Consider the following 22,113-nt stretch of genomic DNA (forward strand, 5'->3'; position numbering starts at 1 on the left):
GGAATCATCAGTTTTATTTTCAAAACATATTTACACAGCCATATATACCAGAGTATCATGAATAGGACAGCCATGCATTTTATGGAAAAACTATAGCCCAAGCTAAAAACTCCTCCTACTTTGTTCCGTATGAATTAATTTTGAGAAGTCCCAGCATATTTTGCATAGCGCAAACTATGAATGTCAGCATAATTCACATAATCTTGGTAGTTTTCCAAGTAAAATGAGGCTTTATCACTTTCTAAAAGCATGACACACTTTGAGGTCAATATTTCAATCTGTGAAAGCAATGCCCAGAGCAGCTCTTTGTTCTGGCCAGACCAAGCCTTGAAGTCAAGTAACACTGAGGTTATAATGATATAAAAGCAATCACCCTTGTGAAATACAGAAAGAAATAATCAAACTTCATACCCCAAGCAAAACAACCTGTAGGCGAGTACTAAGAAATTTTAGCATCAGCTGCTGGCTGCTGTTAATTTCTAAGCCCCCAGCTTCATGTGGTCACTGTGGTGTATCTCAGAGGAATATCACCCTGGCACTAGATGCCAAGCCTCCCATCATCCTTTTCTTTTCCCCAAATTGAAGTGCTTTCTTTAAAAGAAAAAAAAAATGAAGTCCACTAAGGATCCTAACTGGAAAGAACTGGCTGCCAATAAAATTTCTTTAAAAATATCCCTGACAAAAATCATAAACCCTGAAAGGACCTAATGGTGCCCCATGATGTGTGGACAGCCGGAAATCTCCCCTTGAAGAAGGAAATTCTCTCCAAGCTTCCGGTCTATGAGGCATCTTTCCCATTCACCAAATCCTTCAGGCACATGAATGGCAACAGAAACACCAAGGGGATTCTCAGAGGAATAAGATGACATGGATTTAGCCATGTCTATGTTAACAGCAGCATACAAACCCACAGCTGCCCTCCCCAGCTCAACAGTCCAGTATGAATAGCATTACACAATGAGCATCTGAGGCATTCACTAAACACATACTCCCATTTCACTACACAGAGGAAGAGTTCAAGATTTATAAAGTATATACATGAAATCGGTAGAGGCATGAGTGATTAACAGCCTAAAAAAATGACTTGTCGCTCCCCAACTCCTCAGCTCCATCTTTATTGAACACAAATCACAAGATTGCAGTGTCTTTGCTGAGCATTACAGAGCATTACTGAGAAAAGGAACAAGACAGAACCAAAGGAGTGAGTGCACAGCACGACAGGGAAAACAGCACATACAAGGCAGCATGGTCTTCTATTTCCACAGGCATGGCAGCCTTGGACTAAGCAGGGAAGCAAAGTATCCCTGCTGAACAGTCTTTAAATAGGTAGGATTGGTCAGCCCAGCAATCTGTCCTATATTTATAGCTTAGTCTCTCTTTAAAAATGAGGTTATGTTCTTTCCATTGTTTTAAAGATGATAATCCTCCATATAACTGAAATTCAGTACTTTACAAATGACCAACATTAAATGACCAGTCAGGTCTCTAAAGCCTTTTAAATACAGCCATATTCATTTATTCAGATGAAACTTAATCTACTTGGCCCAAAGGAATGATTAATCAGCAAGGGATGAAACGTTCTGACATTGTTCATTGAAAAATTAAAGACTTATCTTCACCATCTTGTCAGCTGTCTTTTGATCTAACAAGTAAAAGCCTAAAGCTTTGTGAATTAATTTTGTCCCATAACTTCCAGCAAGAGATATCTGATTGTAAGCACAGTAATGGGTGCTCCAAGGGCCAGAGAAGAAAATATTTCCATTACTTTAATCTATAAGGCAAGATTTCAGTCCAGTAGCCATTCTGAGCATATACCACCACTGCTCTATATGGTAAACAGAACTTTCACACATAAGTGATGGAGGCTGCAAAATAAAATTTAAACCATAAATGTGCTGATACTACAACTGAGTTCATGAAAGAATTCGCATGGAATTTCCTGTTTCTAAAGGATGCTTTTTTGACCTGTAACATTACATTTAAATATTCTGGAATAAATCCAAATCTAATCCCAAAATACCGCCTCAACCACAAAAACCCACCATTTTATTCTTAGCTATTAATTACTCAAAAAACAGCAGACTTTGGCTAAGGCTTGTCCAATCACTAACGTTTTCTTTGGTCTCCCTGGATAATATTCACTGACAATATGATTATGTCCTTAATTGGATATTAAGAAGTTAAAAACAATGATAGCAGTAGCACAGAACCAATAAATAAAGAATTTTACATGCAGCTACAGGGATGGACTTTCCACAAATGTCACTCAAAAATGTATTCATTTCAATAAAAAAAAGGGAACTTTAAAAATCCCAATTGATCTTTATCTTAAACACTAGGAGACTACATTTGAAAATCCACTCCATTGCCCCATATTTCCAACTCCAAATTATTAAAATATTCACTCGAAAAATAAAGACATTTTTTCATTTTCTATTAGATTTGTTTGTACTAGAATTTGCATTTAGACAAGACAGAAATGAGAGCAGGATGCATTTTGTCGAGACAGAATTCCAAACAGCAAATAATGCTGGACTGTCAGACCTGATGTTTAATTCTCTTTTGGTCCCATAAATTGCAAAAAATGATTCTGAGATAAATGGCAAGCTTTCAAATAATACAGTGACATGGTTTTAATTCTAGTGTTGTTCATCCATGTTTGTTCAATCAAGTGCTGATTACTAACCTCAATATGGTATTACTGAAAATACTTTTGGGGAGACAGAAAAGAGCAAAAGTTACTATATTTAGGTTAGGTTATATAAGATTATTTCAGAATCTGAGCTAAGAGGAAAAGGTGAACAACTAACAAGTAGGCTACTAACATAGTACCAGATGAGTGCAGAATGATTGCACATCAAAGTGGAAAAGGGCACTGTCCTGGCTTTGGCTTGCACTGACAATGGTCTAACTGCTAAAAGTGTGGAAAAGAAGTCTCTCTCATTAAACAGTTCTGTGCTGGACAGCAAAGCACGTTACAGGGGCAGAGCTACAACTCACAGCCAAAGAAAATTATGCAATTTCTAAGTGAGTGAATAATCTGTAATGCAGACAACACAGAATTGAAAAAAATATATTGAAAGATAGTTATCCACACATATTCAAGTGAATGAAAATGAAAAGCATGCTTTTCCATCTGGCCTTTATGAATGTAAGTTCACGCAGGAAATTAGTTTCAAAGTACCAAGCAATGAAAATGCAGATTTTTTTCTTTTTCATTTGCATGCCCATTTTTCTTGATATGAGTACTTTGTACACTCTTCCAATCTTAGAGGAAGAAACAAAAACGATCAATCATAACTTACCAATCCCTCTCACATAAAAATGCCATGCACTAAAAGAAAACAATATTTTTGATCGGTACCTTATACGTAGAATGAAAAAAGTGAAAAATCACACTCACAAAGAAATGGATACATTAAAAACACTTCACAGTCTGCCTGGAAAACACGTCAGGTAGAAAGAAGCTGAACTAGATGGATAAGTTATGTGGTGCACATCATTGGCTCAATTCAATAAAGCAAATATCCGCTCTTTTTATTAATGTCCTCTCATGGTAAAAGTGAAATCCAGCATGAGTGTCATGCAAAGAAAGCTAAAACACAGTTCAGTCAAGAGCATACTTTAACAAATCAGTGCAAATTAGTTGTCCTTTTCCTACTGTTGTCTGAGATGCTCTTCCATTTCACCATAGAAATGTCTTGTACTTTTCTTTGTAACATTAGCCTTAGTGAATATTAATGCTTATTTGAGCTGTCATTTTTTTTTAAATCAACTTAGATTATGATACTAACTTAGCATTTTTACACTTATCTAGAAGTCAATGGATCCTATAAGTATCCAGAAGATGGGCAATACCACCATATTTTAGAGTAAAATGAAATATTTTTTATCAGTTTTATATAGAAGGCCTACAAACAAAAACAAAAAACATTGATGATAAAATCAGTTAAATACAAGGGCCTGAATTAGGGCAAGGACGCTAGTGTGTTATGTACTATTTGATTACTTAACAAATATTTGCTTTCTGATTCAAAATGCTTATAATCAAAGGCATTGCCCCTGCAACTAGCACCTTACTGTCAGATTCCAGACTCAAAAAATTTTATCACTCGTAATGTCACTGTGACTCCTTGCAGTTTCTGTAGCTAACACTGATGCACTGACCAGGCTGATTTTACAAAGGTGAAAATACTCATAAGTGAAGCTGCATGTGAACGGGCTGAGAGAAGAAGAACAAGCGCATAGGAGAACTTGCTGGTGCTTGAGGACATTATCAAAAGCTCATTGCCATAAGGAGACTTTCTTTGAAAGAACAAAGGAATGAATTAACCAAAAGCTTCCTCTTAACTCCCAGGCATCTGCTGTCTGACCACTGAGCAGAGAAGAAAAGGCAGCATGTGAAATGGAGAGCTAATAGCAATGAATCAGACTCTTTGGGAAAGTAGACAACTAATAAGGAAAGATAAAATTATCCATGAAAAGCCTCTACCAGGAAGATTAAGGACAGCAAGAAATAACATAATTATTTTGAGTGCCAGGGCCCTGAGGCATTAATAGGCTTTAATTGCCCTGACGAGCCTCCCTTGTGGCCTCCACCCACGCCCTGCCCACAGAGGGATCGGTCTCAGCTCAGTCAGGGCTATGGCATTGGTCTCCAGCTGTGGTTCCTGGGATGACCCTGGTGGCACAGTGTAGGTAGCTCATCCACTCAATAGACCCCTTGTGTGTACACTGCAGACTTGACTCCTGGCCTCATCCCCTTCTACCCTGTCTGGCAGTCTGGGGGGACCCCGGTTCATCCCTTGCTGCATCTGGGATTGCAGAGGATGCTGTTAGCAGCAGCCAGCTCTGCCAGCTGCATTCGGACCTGGTGGGATGATGCCCCATCCCTAAGGGTACTGCCTGTGCTGGGGTCACCCTTGTGACAAGGCTCCCTGTCCCTTTGGGAGCTGCAGACTCCTGCTACTTCCCTGACGCTGAGTTGTAACAAGTAAATATATTTTAAGTAGAAGTTTAAAGCAAAGAGAAGGGTGTTTTTCAAGCAACTTCTCTCAGTTGCCTCTAAACTTCCTTAAATTTTCCAGTGCAAAGAACCACAAAAAGACTTCTAAACCACTTGCTACCTGCTGTTCTCTGCTGCTACAGGGTTAGTTTATTTTGGAAATGTACTAGCACGGTAATGACTGTTAATAAATTAAGAAGATGCTTTAAAGGATGAATGGTAAAGAGACTGCGGCCAAAAGGGAGATTTCAGAATATATGCTTATTGGGAGTTAAGTGTTTTGCCCACATGATACTTGGAGTGCTGCCCGATCTCTCAATATTAATAGTCTTGTGCACAGAACATTCCCGGCTGTCTTCAAAAAATAAACTAACACCTCATTTCAAGGTCAGTGAAACACAGGGATGCAACACACAGATTTGATGAACACTCAAATACATGTGTTTTTAAAAGAATGGTTAATTGATGCCGTCTTGTAAGTTGGCAGCTTGGCACTCATCAGAAAACCCTCTCTCACCATTCATGGTAAAAGAGCAGAATGACACATCAAACTTAACAATCCAGAGCTATGACTTTTACCTAAAGTCTGCTCTTCAAGAAACCAGGCAACCATTATATCTAGATGTGTTGCCAAATGTCAAAAAAGAAAAGTAAGGAAGTAATTTTGCTTTTTAACACATGGTTAATCGAAATCTCTAAATTGGAAGTTGCCATGAAAATTATTCAGAGGGTTCCTAATTGAAAACATTTTTAATTCCAAGTTAAAAAGAAAAAAGAAAAAGCCACAGCTGCAACAAAATATGTTAATATTAATGAAAGCATATCTGGCACTCATTCAAATCTCTGCCTTCCTCAGAGCTGCGAAAAGAAAAATCTCTCCCCAGTGGAAATTCACCATTTTCATAGAAATAAAATTACTCTTCCCTGTAAAAATGGTCTTTCATCATTTGCATTAAATGTAATTAAATAGTGTAATTAAACTGTTTCAGTAAGCAGCGTATCTCTGCATGTTACTTGGTTTTAGGAAGGCTTGATATGTATTTGCAATCCAGACTGAAAAAGCTGTACTTATAGCAGAATTTTGCAATGTCATATCACACTAAAATGTTTGTTCAAGTTTTTTAAAAAAAATCGAAATAAGGGGTGTAAAGTTATATGAAAACAAACTAGCAGATGTGACTGTAAGGCATTACAAAATAGCAAGCAACATTTAATAAAAACTTTAAACAAGCAAGTAGCAATATGCCTTCTGAAGGACACTGAACTGAAAATAAACTAGGACACAAGAAAGAGAAGACGAAGCAATTTGCTATTTATCTTACACTGGATTAAATTTACTCCACTTAATAAATGACTTTGTCTTCTTTTATATACAATGTAAAGTTAATTGCAATACAAAACATTGATATTAGTTCTTATTTAGCTATTTGTAATGATGAAATAGTGTCAAAGTTGTATTTGGTACTGCAATAGTAACAAAGAGTGGCTTTATTTGAGAGTGCAAGAATACCAAGGAGTTCCAAAGAGTGGCTTTGTTTGTAATAGTAGCAACTGGAGCCAAATATCACAGAAATTAATGAAAGGATATTTATTGCTTGAAATAGCAGGCAGATAATTTAGAGTCTAACCTACAAGCATGGTCCCAAAACTATATTAATAACTTAATTTCAGTGCAAATAAAAAAGGCCACTGTATTAATCTTACATGACAACTTTCTGTTACCTTTACCTACTCAGTTTTGTCATGGACTTATCTAGAAATGCTGTCATGAAAGTATTTCTTCTGTAAGTTTGCCTGTGTTCCAAGGTGAACAGATTACATAACAAGAGGTTCTTTTCCCATTAAGTATATCCCTATAACCCCTTCCAAATAATTAAAGCAATTTCCTGCATGCTTGGTCCTATTGATCTACAGATGCTGCCACATTTCCCAGTACTTACCTGGCAAGCTGGCATTACCTCTGGCTAATACTCCAGCTCAAACCAACCACTCATGTACTGGAGTGGCAAGGATTCATTTTAACTTTGGTTGACCTGTTCAATCTAATTAATGTCACTTTCTGCAGATAACACAAATACTGTTACTGTCATTGGTTTATTAGCCAATATAACAATAACCCAAAGGTTTTAAAAAGAAATATTACAACTTGCAAGTCATTTGCAAGCTGCAGGATCTGAAAATTCTTACTTGTAGGTGAAACATAAGCAGGAACTGAAAAGCAAGAACTGAGAAGAAATTATTTCTGGGGATTTTCTGTGAACAGTGAATTCTGCAGATCTGATCCACTTCTTCAGTGGAAGGGCAACTGTCTCCTTGAGAACCACGTGGCACCCAGAGAACATAGACCATCTCATCCTACCGCCTTGTCACCTCTCTGTTCTGAAAGTATCTAGGAAAAAGTATGGTGATGCTGGCAATGCTCTTCCTCACTCTGTGGTGACAGGCTTTCAGCAGAGCCATTTCCTTATTTATTAAACTAAATAAAATGAAACTTGAAAGAGCCCTGTAACTGCTCTGTTTATTACTGAATGAAACTGGTTCCAGCATCTTCAATCCTGAGCAACACGTGTATAGAAAAGCCACATCTGTATTATCCCACGTGAGCTGCCCCAGCTGAGCTCAGCCACTGCCTGTAACTAATATCCCTCCATCCTATTGCATCTTAGATTTATGTGTACTTCAAGCTAGGTGAAGCAAAATACATGTGCGACCAGAGGACTAGCAGCAATCATCATGCAGCTCCCTGCAGAGAATCAGAATCAGCTAAGAGCTCTTTCATACAGAAAAAAAATTATGATCAGCTTAACTAGCAAAGTATGTTGTTCCACTATATCTACTTACAAATGGCTCCCCAGGCCAATGTTCTATTCCAGAAAAAAAGTGACCTTGACTTTTTACTCATCTCTCTGGTAATTATTCTGGACTGAAATCAGTTTTTACTCCAGTATAGAGTTGCCCATCAGGGAACCACTGCAGCACAGATAACTGCATCATAACAGAATAAGCTATGGGAGTGTATGAAAGAGAATTTCCTAGTGCAGAAAACCAAACATCTCAGAATTGCTGAGACGTTGTCTCTGACCTACTTTGAGTAAAGTACCATAGAGATATCACCATACAGGCATCCAATTATTTGTTGAAATCAACAAGTGCTTTTGTGCTATGCAGAATCAATACAAGGAAAAAAGAGTAGAGGAGGAGGAGGAGGAGGATAGGTAGAAAGAAGTGTTCTTTTTGTAGCATTTGCTGTACAGGAATTGATTTAACAAACATGCTCATCCAAGCAATGTAGTTCATTCAGAAGGCCGTTAAATCCCATCAAAGAGTCATTCTTAACTTAAAATCTGCATGCCCATAACAGAAACAAATGAACGGAAAAGAGCAGAATAGTTCTTTAGAAACAGCCCAGATGTCTCATGCATCCGACACTCCCACATACAAATGTTTTCATTGAAGGGGAAAAAAAAAGTGCCAACCCCGAAGCTGAATACTGTAGTTAAAAATGGTCATTAAAACCTAACTACATACCATGCAAACGCTGTATCCTAAGACACTAAGCACATGCCCAGAGAAGACCACACCAAAAAAGGATACTTCTGGAGTTCTTATAATATTTTCAAGAGCAATGTTCCTAACAAAGGGTTTTACAAGGTGATAAAACACTTTATTAAGTAACTAAATTCTCCTAAATTGGCTTTTGCTAACTGCACAGTTTATTGCAAGGACAGCTATCCCCAAAAGATTAACAAACTAGGTTGTATATGAGAAATGTTACCGTATCTTTTTGCTTCTCTGAAAGCTTGTGAAATATTGAAAAGGTTTGAGATAAAAATGTAGAACAAACTGATTTAAGGAGAAGAGATTAGTAAGTATTCCCGTAAATGGTGTGCTATAACGTAACAGGAAGGGTCATGTTTTACCTTAAGAGAACAGTTAATCTCACTTAAGTCAGAAAGTCCACTCAAGTCCACTATGGTGCAAACTGTTGCAACATCTAGTTCAATTAATGTAGATAAGAAATATGTTACCATTTATAGCATGATAATGTCTGTTTTTCTGAGCTGTGAAAATTAAAACTTCACTCTACTGAAAGGACAGTACCTCTGTACCATACAATACTATTTCTTAGATAACATTTCAGTACCTTTGATAAGCTATTATGAGTGAAAAGCAAGGAGAGGAAATTTGTTTTGTTGATTTACTTAAACTACCCCTTTGTCCTTATAGCATAAACTTAACTTTGAGAGCATTATACTATGACTTGCAGTAAATATGCATGCAGTAGGTGATATTCATATACCATGATATATGGTGCTGCTGTTGCTGTTAAGATATGATTCAACCAATGGCGCTTGTTCTTCTGAATGTTTCGTTCTGCGTGTTCTTGTGCGACTGTCCACGTTGGACTGAACCATTAATGGCTCCTGGCGTTTTTTTTTCTGCTTCTGTTCTAGCAGTGCTCGCTGAGGGAAATACAAAGAAAAGCATCTGTTACTGGACTCCAAACAACAGCAATCTATGATTAAAAACAATGGATATCTTTACACCTTCCAAGTTTTAAAGTGGTGGGAATTGGCAAGTGGGATATTGGGTTATATTGGGTTATAGAAAATCTTTCCAAAAAAAAAAAAAAACACACCACCAACCCACTGCTAAAACACCTTCTGCTGCAAACAGCAAATAATTAAAATAGATCTTTCTGAGCAGTCTACCAGCTGTCAGAGCTTGCTTGGAAATAACCCTTGGGAAAACAACAGTGTGAGAGTACTGGCTGTGAAGCAATGCGAGGGTGAGCAAGGGCATGAGGCATGCAGATGCCAATTTAAGTTTCTGTAAATCAAGAGCAGAATCTGCAAACTAGAATCAAATGATAATGCTGGACATGAGCCTAGTCTAACAACTATACAAGATGAACTTTAATTAAACACTTGAATTTCCCAGTTACACCTGTGGAAAACCAAAGCAATACTGATAGGAAGCAAGGAATTATCCTAGCAGCCTAAAAAGTCTCTTCTCCCAGATGCTTTGTTCAGCATCCAACGGCACCACAGGCACCTCTCTGTTTGAGACCTCCTCCATAACCCCTGAGACCAGAGCTATTAATTTTATGTACCCATTTCCTTGCCATCTCCCTGCTCCTATACAGTGATTTTTTTTTTGCTTTTAGAAGGGAAATGCAATAAAACTGAAGAACAAGAATGGAGAATGGAGTCTTTCAGCTCCATAAGTTGTCTGGAACACTCTAACATGACTCCATAAAGGTCAGAATCTGGTGCAGGATTATGGCATAAGTACAAAGAATTTGAATTTGAAAATGAGATTCTGGTAGACATGCAAGCTAATAAACCGATGGGAGAAAAAATGGATGTAACAACATAAAATTAAACTCACAAGATTTGACTATAAACATGACAAAGGTTCATGGAAAAGGCACCACAAAATAATCAAAGGTGAAATGGAAACCTCAAAGCCCATTAAAATTTAATGGCAAAATTCCCGGAGATTTCAGGGAAGAGATTCTGAATCACTTTATGTATGCATCATGTAGGAAAACAGTAGCAAAATAGACAACGTGGCACATAATGCCACTAGTTTACTAATTACACAAGGGTTAAATCCATGGAACAAAAAGGAAAAGATGTAAAAACTCTATGGTAAACCTCTGCTAGCTGACATGTATGCCAGAACCTCTTGCCCTTTCTGGTCCATCAGATGGAGAACACATTTTAAGTCAGCTTAAAACAAGTCCAAGACAGTGGAAACGATAATCACTCAAACTGCGGTCATAAGAAAAATCTCAGAAGTTAGACTTCTACATAAGCTGTAACCTCCACAGACTTCTCATTTGCATTCCCTAATCAGAGGATATAATTTTCTTGCAGGATGTATCTATTGATTACCAGGTATATGTGTTGCAGATTTCAGTACTCCAAGTTTTAGACTTAAAGCAAGAAGGTCCCCTCCAAAATCTTACCTGCCTGTCAAGCTTCTGCTGACGCAGGCTGCTTCCCTCATCATCCAGAACACTGCAAAGAAAACAAGTACATAATTAGAACAAATTTATCACTCAAAATAAACACCAAACAGCAATCACTGAAGCCAACTCTCTCAAGAGTTACTTATGTAAAACTTCCACTGGGCTCCATAGAAGTTTGCCTGTCCCAACTTGCAAAAGTTGGCTCAAGAGAACTTAAATGCAGTCCGTGAAAAAACAAGAAAAACTCCGGTTCACATGAGCCTCAATAAAAAGTTTATATTCAGCCAGATCACAAAGAAATGCAAAATCCACAGTCTACAGCTTGTTTTCTTCTCCACTGTCTTCTAATGAAAATGTCAATGTATGCCGCAACGGGATTTGATTAAAAATTTGCATACAAAGCATACAAAAACTGAAGAGTGTTAGAGATATGCTTAGCAACTCAGCAGTATTTAAAATTGCCTTAGGAAAATTAACCATCTAATTTTTGCACGCTGAAAATCAGAATTTATTCCCGAATACCTGAAAAGTTGCACTTACTGCCATGCACTCAACTTCTAGAGACTGTCGAGACAAACAGTATTGTGCCACTGCCTTATTTCTTCCTGCTAATTGTTACTAGTTGGCAGATTAGCTCCTGTGCATTCAATTGTTTTCATTATTTAGATGTTAAAAACTAATGGCATTGCAATCAGAAAATTATTTTTATGATATATTTTATCAAACTACTGACTACGCTTTATTTTTCTGGAAAACAAAGGTTTCTATTGTAAGAACATTATGGTTAAACTTTGAACATAGATAATTAAACCTTTTAAACAATAATATATCGCCTGCAAGGAATATAGTGCTATAGAACAACAACAAAATAGCCTTACAAGTAGAATTAATTTCCTCTTACAGCACTTAAAAATAAAATAATAATAAAGCCTCTTTCCTATAATCATTCTTAACGATTAAAAAGAAAAAAAAAGCAACCCAGGACAAACAAACCTGGATTCTGACATACATACAACCAAATTGTATTGCAATGGAAATATCAAAAAATGTGACTTCCCACATATTAATATATACTCTCTGGGAGACAATCACCATTATAAGAGTTAGCAGAGCTAATATTGGCATCCAAATGGTCACCTTTCCAATATCAGCTTTATCAAGACCTATAATTAGGCATTATTGGTAGTATCAGCCTTTAAAGATTATACAATGGTTGTTATCTTGCAAAGGCTGATGTTCTAAAAAATGAAACTACACTGTACAAGCACCTGGGGAAGGAACTTATGCAGTCTCTTGTAGAAGTAACGCACTAGAGTAAAAAACAAAAACAAAACAAAAAAAAAACACAAAAACAAACAAACAAAAACCCACAACACTCTCACAAAAGTGTTCTGCTTTATATCAAGCATTCTTCGTTAAGAAAGTAAAACTACCCAAAGAGATACCTTTGGACTAACAGTTGAGTAAGAGATGCCAAGTATAAACTTTCAGGCCTAATGGCCTGAACAAATCCTCCTCATTTAAGATAATGCTTGAAAAAAGCCCAAAACATGTAATGATGATAGTACAGATCCTAAGAACTGCAGAGGCAGCAACACATAGACAGCTGTAATAGTCAGAGAGGTCAAGGGCCAATACTGCTCCACTCCACCAGTCATTTGCGGAGCTAAGGAGAAAACTCTGATCTCTTCTCTCATCTTCTGCTTTATAAATCAGGCTGTGCTGACTCCCTCAGATACATTAAATGAGATATATATAAACTTCTCAGACATTCCCATAAAGCACCAGTTCAGTAATTATCTTTATGTGAATATAATGGTTTCAGTGCTACGCTAGATTGGCTATAATTTTAAAATCCCTATCACAGACAAGGTGTCTAAGCACTCAGGATGTTTCTAGCTTCCTCTGCTTTCCCATTGTAGCACATCCTGGCATAACACACTGCGTGGAACAATGGAGCAGGGAAAGGTCCTCGGTCCTGTTCGGAACCTCCCGTGACCCCCAGGAAGCCACAACAAGCTAATCTCAGGGTCAGGTAAACAAGCACAGCTCCACAGGTCTCTTTACGCCTGAACCTTACTACAGTAAACGTGGCCGTGTGAGTAACACCACAGCAAGCACCAGGCAGAGGAAGGGTGTGATTTGCATTGATTCAGCATTCCATGAATGCAAAGCAACTATCAGACATGCTGAAGGACTGCCAAAGAAATGAACTTCCATCCAAAAACTGTGGATGCCACAACACGAAAACACCTCTCCATATAACACTTTTACTCCAAGGCACAGTTTTTAAAGCCTCTGAATACATGCAATTGAAGCTGACACCAAGAGCAGCAATGCCTTGAGAACCAGCTGAGAAATTCTTCTGCAACTTCTGCCTTTCCTTGCGTGACTCGATATTTTATGAAGTTCTGGGTTGTTTTCCACAATCTTGTTGTAAGTATACATTTAACTGCAAGCCTTACCCTCACATTATTTAAGCTGCAATGCTCAATGACCAGAATTGAATGCCAGCTTTCTTCACAGATACCAACGTTCATCGGAATACAGTTATTTCGTCAATTCTCTCTCCCTTCAGATCTCTGGAATTGTACTAGAATGCCTTACTGCCACCAGAGAGCTACATCATTCTCCTGCATCCTTCACAGCATAGACAGGGCCTTATAAGTAATCAAAATACCACCAACTTTATTTTAACAGTTACTTAATGCCAGCATCACTGAAAACCTGCAGTTTTGCCCTTTCTTGATGCCTAAATAATACTTATGCAGGCCCAAAGAAGAAAAGGATCCAGTGCAGCTTAGATATTCTTCAGTTATAATAGCAGAACACTCTAGTTTGAGACTGTGCTCTTTGTTACTATTTTCCACGGGACTAATGAACCTTGGAATTGCTGATTAACAGCCAGTATTTCACATTCCCTGATTTTCAGTGAAAGAACTCTCCTGAGACTGGGCAACTTCCAAGATTTACCATAAAGGGATATTAGGCTTAAAACAAACAAACAAACAAAATGCTTTATTTATTTCTAGATCAATTCCATCAGGCCCTCTTGCTGCTTTAAAAACAACTGCAGCGGACTCTGAGGTGCAAGAGTGTTGCCACCACTGAAGTGATCCTTCCTCACACAGTGAAGCCTTGCAGAAAGATCTAGCAGATGATCCTGCCCCTGCATCTGGCAGTTCACGTACTCTGGCAGATGCTCCAGGAGCTGAAATACAGCAAATTTACCCTTTCCTTTCTTTGGAAAACACCAAAGTCTAGGAGCAGCAGTCTTTGCCCCTTCTGGTCTTTGAAAAGAACAGAAACCCATTGTTCTTCCTCCTGGAAGAAGGGGAGCAGGGCAACAGCATTGTCTGCACCCCAGGCTGTGTGCACGGAGAGGACCCAGACCATCCTGCACAGATTCAGAAGCAGCAGTGGTTTTATTGCTCCATGGTCAAAATAAACGGGATGGCCACAGACCAAAGGTCCAGTGCAGTGCAAAAACTACAGCTGCAACACAGCAGGATCACTACAGGAAATAATTTCATAGAGATTGAAGCAGTTAGAACAATTCTGCCTACATGTTTGATGGGATGCTAGAAAATCCCAGCAGTAGCATGAAACTCAGTCAGTCTTAACAGAGAAATAAACTTTATAATTCATGAAAATTACGTTGCTGAAGAGAACTCACGCATATTAACAATCCGCTGAGCATACTGAAGCATCCTGAAGATCCACAAAACTCATTTTTACTTCTATTTGACCAAGTATCAAGTATCCACCTAGCATCTTTGCCATTACTTTGACCCCATTTAAAAAGGAAAAGCATTTTAACACTGTGGATTATATTGTTTAAAGTATTTCAGGTCTGCAGTAATACAGTCTAGTCCAAATTCAGTTAACAAATCAGAGCGTGTATATATTTCCTTGTAGATAGTGATTCAAACGAGATTCATCCATCTATGCTCAAATTGAGCAACTTATATAAACTTTTATAGTAAACTTTTATAGTTTACTGGATGTTGGGCTTAAGAAGAAGTTAAGCCTACAGCTATATATTGTAGAGATTCATATTGGCAGACAGGTCCAAGACCCACAGGATTTGAGCATATTAAAATATAGATAGCATTATTTTCAAATTGTAACACGGCATTTGAATCAACTGTCCCCCATCCTATTTTCTAAAGGGAACCACATTACATGAAAAATTGCCTTTTTGTCAAAGTATTACTTTTTATACCACTCTTTAAGACAAACAGGATTTCTAAACTGCTGCATGTCATAAAGAAGAAAAAATATAAGAACACATTTTAGTATACCTAAACCTCTTCATAAATGATATTCCTTTAAAAAAAATAGAAAGAAACTTGAAAACAATCAGGTTTTAAGGATGAAGGCTAAAAATGATTATGTGAAGATCCTCAATTTACTTGCTACGTTTTCATGTAATTTCACATGATCTGATCTTGATTTAAATAAAACTGGAAAAGCCTTAGTTCAAATATAAAATTTCACAGTGAGTACTTCAATTTTTCTCTTTGAACGTGCAAACTGCTCACATTTCAGTAAGCCAATGCAAGGAAAAAGAACTAATGAGATGTTTTTGATTAAAACTTGCAAGATGCATGTAGTCACTAATTTATTCATATATTATTTTTTAAGAATAAGCCTGACATCATAAAGCAGCTCTATTGTTTCTGCCTCACAAAGGAGGCAATGTTTTTGTTCCTTCCTGACACTGTTTCATGGAGGAACATTTTCCACGGCAATAACTTTTTATCAGGACAAAGGTCCGAAACCATATCACAACTCTGCAGTCCAGCACTAGTTGCAATGAGGAAAGTTCCTGTACTAACAAACATACATACTACCACTAAACTTTCCTATACTGTTCAAAAGTGTCACTCTTGCATTTTCTTCTTCTGCTGTTTCATGGCAATATTATTACTAACAATAGCACCCCAAAACTCCATGTGAAATCAGAGGCTGTTGTACAAGCAAGACAAACATGCGTGATCAGGGAAAATTCCTAAAACAAACAGCTTACATTTTAAAAAGATGAGGGTTTGGGTAAGAAATTATTACTCCCATTTACAACACTAAACCAGAAGCAATAGAAAATTAGTTATTTTCAGCTCAAATTTCTTCTGCCGTACTGTCAGCTGGAATTCAAAAACTATGGGCGATGAAAACTAATAGAAAAAAAAACCATACCATACCACACTAATCTTCAAGATCACCCAGACCTTTTCCATGCACTCTTACTGTGAAGAAACCCGATATGTTGCTGCGTCAAGAGAAGTAGGTTATGGGATCTTTGAGAATAAAGCTGACTCAAAAGGATATGAATGGGTGTAATGTGCCATTTGAGCATTAAAGTCTCCAAAGACATGAAATGCAAGTATGCAAAGAGACAGCACTTGGCTCATAGGATACCATCTGTCATGTTCAGCCAATTACACTCCTCTGTAATCTCCATACCTCGATAAAATCTCTGTAGTTCCATAAAACCCGACTGCTCTGAATAACGTTACTGTTAAGCCTTTAGGAGCCAGTTTTCCAGCAGCACTGAAGGCTGGGGAGCCTGCAGGCTGCAGTCATGCTCCAGACGGAGTGGCACACACTTAGGTTCTTCAAACCACTGACATTCAGTGAATTCCCTACCAGAATTTTCTCTATAAAATCACAGCACTTCAAGTTCCCGCATTAACTAAGATCTGCTCTCCCATGTACGACATACACTGAGTTCACCTGAAGCCACTTTTTATGTATTAGATACACAGAATAGGATTAGATACATACTACAGAGTACTATTATATCAGACACACACCCTAATCAAAGACTTTTAAATGAAACATATCCTCCTGAAAGCCTGTGAGGGATCCCCTCTAGCTAGGAATCACCAAGATGTGCTGACCCCAAAGCAGTTGCTCAGTCATCTGATCTGGAGCAAAACCCACAGCTACTATCTCTATGGCAAAACAAGTAACTTCTTTCGTGGGCTATCTAAGCAAGCAAAAGTCTAACCACCTTCTTCACTGAGGAGTAAGGCAAGAGCATTCAAGCTTAGGTTGCCCTTCTACACCCAGGAAGGAAGAGCCCCCTGCAACAATACAAACAGGACCGTCTGTCTGAATGGGACCTGGGGTCTTGGTGGACAGCAAGCTGGTCATGGGCCAGCAGGGTGCCCTGGCAGCAAAGGCAGACTGCAGCATCCCAAGCTCTGTTGAGTGCAGTGTGGTCATTAGATCCAAGAAAGTGATAGACATCTTTCCCTTTTTCTGTGCTTGCGAGACCCCGTACAGTTTTCCTTCCTCCCTGGTACAAGAAAGATGTTGATCAACTGCAGCAAGGTCAGTGGAGAGCAACCAAGGAGGTCAGTGGTTAGAGCACTTATACTGTGAGGAGAAGTAAAGGGAGCTGTGCTTGTTCAGCCCTGGAAGAGCCAGCTTCGGGGAGAGACCTAATCATAACCTTCCTCGGCAGTTTTCAAGACCTAACTGAGTAAAGTACTGAGCAACCTGGTCTGACCTCACAGCAGACCCTGCTTTGAGCAAAATATTAGACAGGAGACCTACAGAGGTCCCTTACAGTGTGAAAGATTCTGTGAAGTGCTTTTTCAGATGTCACACAGAAAAAAAACGTCAGTGGCCCATCTCAGCTACACAGCAAATTACACAAACGGATTAACTGAAAGGAAACATAACAGGAACATACACTCATAGCTATTTTAAGTCCACATAGGCAATTGCTAAACTAAATTTCAGCCAAATCCTCAGCATAACCACATAACTTACATTTTTGTTATGTTTTAATTTGCACAGCTCATCAAAACAGACCTGTTATGACTTCAGAGGCACATGAAATCAACAGAAATTGCAGAAATTGTCTTCTAAACATTTCACTCAGAAAATAACAAAATAAAAAGAGCATCAGAGTCAGGTAAATGTATATTGGAAGAAAGGTGTACTACAGGCTATATATAACTGAGCACCAGCCAAGGGCAAAGCAGTCCCACAGAATCTGAGTGCTGCTGGGAACAACAGGAGCTCTACAGATTCAGTAGATATACTTTGTATTAATGAGATCTGACTTTGAGCTCAATCAGAAAACTGCAACTCGCCTTCCAAGAACAAAAGTGTAGTCACTGGGAAAAAGAAGCTACAGTTTAGGATCTGAAATGTCTAGGCTGATGGCTTTCGGTGAGGATACTAAGAAACCAGGAAAAGATCTAACGAGGGGAAAAGCAAAACTATTCCCTAAAGCACATTACATGTTTTAAACAACCTGAACTACAGGGTTGCCACTATTGGCCTGGAAAGATCAGTTGAACTAATATTTGTACAGATTCATTCTGTGCAATTACAAAGCGGTGAGTAAGATAGCACACAGCAGTAAATTGCAGGTAATGAAAACAACACCTAAGGGAAGAGTAGATGGCTGGGCTATTTCTTCCCCTCCCTGAGCATGCACAAACCCTGAATGCAATGCTAGAAAGAAAATCTATGTCCCATAAGAGAGAAGCGAATTTAATAAACACGAATGATGGAGCACAAACACAGGATAGCCTTTGGGCATTATGGGAGCTACACTAAAATTATATTTAAAGTAGATCAATAAGAAGTGCCTGAATAGGAGCAAACTGGAAGGAAAAAAAAGAAAAACAACTGATCTGGAGATATACTGCTGGCAATGTAGACTGATCCAGATGACAAATGACATGACTTTCAGGAAGTACGTTTATTGCAAACACATTGCTGCCTGCCACAAGACATATTCAGCCCTAACAGTCAGGCTGACCTCTATTTCAGTACCAAAATTCAACCAAGCTTAATCATTAAAGCAGTAAAATACATGGAAAAAAGGAAATCAACCCTTTAAATATACACAGCATCCTACCACAACAAACAGTAAATTAAATGAGCAGAAACTAGGGAAAAGTACTGTTTGGATAAGGAGACTGCGCTCAGACATACAGTGTAGAACAAGAGCTCTCAGCCCGGACCTCAGAGGAGCACAAGGCCAGTAGTGCTGCACTGGAAAAGGATGCTGCCTGAAAGAGACCTCTGCGACTGCAATATGGAAAGGACTGTGAACCACTGTGATCAAGAGAAAACCTGCATAAGATGACTGCTGGCTCCCTTTTCTCCCTCTCTTATGGCTGTTCCATTAACCATGTTTCTGTCCAGTGCGTAGCATGCTAGACCTATTTTACACCAATTGGTGTAACAGTCCAAGACACCTATAAAACAAGATTAGCAGGTCTTAACTCCCCTTGGAAACAGCTTCATGATACAAGGATGAAGCATTACAGGTACAGTAACTAAAACAATGCTGGCCTTTAAAGTAATTAAACTAGCGTTTAATGTGCTCTCATTAAATGTTCAACGAAGAAAACACTGATCCCAGCTGTGTGCTGCGAGGGCACAGTAAGGACTTTACCTGCAATAGGCAAGTAAACACAGGCACAAATATGTAGGTCCGCTACCCTGCTGCTGAAAGAGCTGTCTGAGGCAATTCATTAATGCAGCATCTCACTAACAGATCCCACCGCTTACCTATGCATGTAGGACAGGAAAAGATACAGATGTATTTATTGGATTCTTAAAGGAATAATAAAACTAAGTGAGCAATTTATTGAAAACGTGAAGGGGAAGAGACTAGCTAGTCTCCCTTAGCTGCTTAACCATCAAAACTGAAGAAAAACATGGCAAGAATTATGACGGATAGAACTCGTAAGTGAAAAAGCCAAGCTCCTTTTTCCTTGTTACAGGTGCTTTTACAGTTTCTATAGAACAAAGTTTTTAAGGGAATACATGTCACCTTATGATAAAATACTAACCCTGAAGCAAAATATTTTGTCACTTTTTCCCCACACACATACTATCTTTACAATCCAGTCGAGGGATTTTTTTATTTTATTTTTTTTTATGGAACTGAAGAAAATAGATTTTTCATTTTGGTTTGAGTTTATTGTCTATAATTAACTTCAATAGAAGTAGAAAAGTGTAATAAGTTATGATACTATATAGAATCTTATGTCATAGGACACATGAGAAGAAGTAAGAAATACTGCTTTTTAGCACATTTTAGGGGAAAAAAAAACTAACTTATGCTATTACTGTATTACCGTGATCATACTTTAACTCCAACTATGCTGGCATGTATTTTTATGTTATAGCCCTTATAAGAGCAAAATGCATTCACTACATGTACAAGTCCATGGAAATGTCACATCAAGTAACAGTCTCAACATTGTTATGCAACATCCTTCTTTTTGTTGCAAACTAAGATACGTACATTACAAACACTTCAATCATCATCTTTGATTTTTGTAACTTTTAACTGTACTCGCTAATTTGAATTCACATACCAAGTCTGGCATACCAGCTTTAAATATTTCCAATAAATTAGACAAATTTAAAACACATGAAACATTTGCCATTAGAGTATTTATTTATTGTTATTTCCATCTTCATTATGAATCAGAAGAGTCCTGGCTGCACTTTGTCATGACTACTCTGTGACCATTTTTGTTACATCCAAGAGCCCTGTGGCACCTTTTTCCTAAGTAGGAGTACTGAAGTAAACAACAGTAGGAAGCACAAAGAAGGCTGAGCTCTTCTGGCTCAAACCAACAGGATCATTTCAGCTGTTCAGCTAATATGTCTCAATAAAACTTTTTAAGTTTTATGGAGCTTCCCACTCCTACCATGAAAACTATCACAAAAACAAAATCTAAAACAGTATTTGTCCTTACAGAAAACTCCAAGAGTTGATGGAAATCTAAACATACATATGTACAAATACATATATATATATATAAAATACATAAAAATACAAAAAATGGGAGAGAAAACATGGAAAAATACTAGTATTATTTTTCATGACAGTTTGGAAAACTACCGTCATTCATTGGTATGACTCAAATGCTGGCTTCTTTCAGCACTGGACAGTTAACTGATATAGCAATCTTTCATTTCAAGACATAAAACTTTTCTCTGTAACACGTATGACACACGCAAGGACGTGTGGTGCCAGCAAGAAATGAGAATTCCAGGATAGGCTGTGGTAGAGGAGTCAGACTGCAAGCAGACTCCCAGTTCCAGTGAACTGGAAATTGGTGTCCCTAGAAAGCTCTGGATTTGCAGCTGAAAATCTCTCCTCTGAAAGAATTTTTCTGTGGTTAACATGGTATGCTTTTTCAAATAACCTTTTCATTCCTCTCTCACTCCAAAATTACCCTATTTTAAATGTAAAATTCCCAGAATATGTTGAAAATGTTTAACAATAACATTTTGCACTAAATTATCTGTACAATATATATCACGATTTAAGAACTGTAAAGCTTGAAGGATCTGTGATTAAGAATTCAGCAATATACAGCTTATCGTTGACACAGTTGTCAATTTAACGGAAAATTAGGAGTTATCATGACTCAACTCATTCATATTTCTAACTGCAAGTAACCTTTCCGAATTACTGTTCTAGGTCTGAAAAAATCTTTACATAAATAGCCTGAGTGGTACTGTATGAGGCACTCCATCAGTCCCCCAAGCAAGACATTTCAGACTCCAGATCATTATTTTCATTATATCTGAAAACAACTGAAAATAGTCTGATACATTCATACCACTTAAAGAAGTTTCAGGGTTCTGATCCTCTACAGACTAATAAAATTTCTTATTGCTGGACATAAATACTGCCACTGGAGACAGTGGACTGCTCACATGGCTAAATATTTGCAAAATAAATGCTTATAGCATGTGAAATTGTCAACACCAAAAAAAAAAAAAAAGATGATAATAAATTGTTCATTTTTATCTGTTTTGTAAACTACATATCAAATACTCACCAGTTGTCAAATATTCACCAGTTCCATCAAACAGTCATGAAAAGGGAAGGAAAATCAAAACAAACCAAACAAAATCAGCAAGATGTTTGTTTCTGATTGTTTCGAAATCTTCCAAGATTTGCACATATATTTAGATGCAAAAAGAGTAGGCATTTCTTTAATATAAGGCATGCACAAAATAATTAGATTAACAAGGGTGTGCCAACTTCAGGGTTTTTTTGTTTGTTTGTTTTAAATTGGCAAGCAGCTATCGTCCATAAATTGTAACAAAAATATCCAAAGGCATTAGA

The 22,113-nt window shown here is 37.8% G+C and overlaps 1 protein-coding gene across 10 annotated transcripts in view; it reads right to left on the reverse strand.

The window, feature by feature from the left end:
- The window catches only part of TUB (TUB bipartite transcription factor), a 150,972-nt gene that overhangs the window by 36,087 nt on the left and 92,772 nt on the right, over positions 1–22,113 (reverse strand). For all 10 annotated transcript variants that reach the window (XM_013189069.3, XM_013189068.3, XM_066997277.1 and 7 more), the window contains 2 exons: positions 10,980–11,031; positions 9,306–9,468 (listed from right to left, as the gene is read on the reverse strand). In XM_013189069.3, coding sequence (XP_013044523.1) covers positions 9,306–9,468; positions 10,980–11,031 — 215 coding nt within the window. The remainder of the gene's footprint in view (positions 1–9,305; positions 9,469–10,979; positions 11,032–22,113) is intronic.

The sequence above is a fragment of the Anser cygnoides genome, chromosome 5 (genome assembly GCF_040182565.1).
Source record: "Anser cygnoides isolate HZ-2024a breed goose chromosome 5, Taihu_goose_T2T_genome, whole genome shotgun sequence".
NCBI lineage: Eukaryota > Metazoa > Chordata > Aves > Anseriformes > Anatidae > Anser > Anser cygnoides.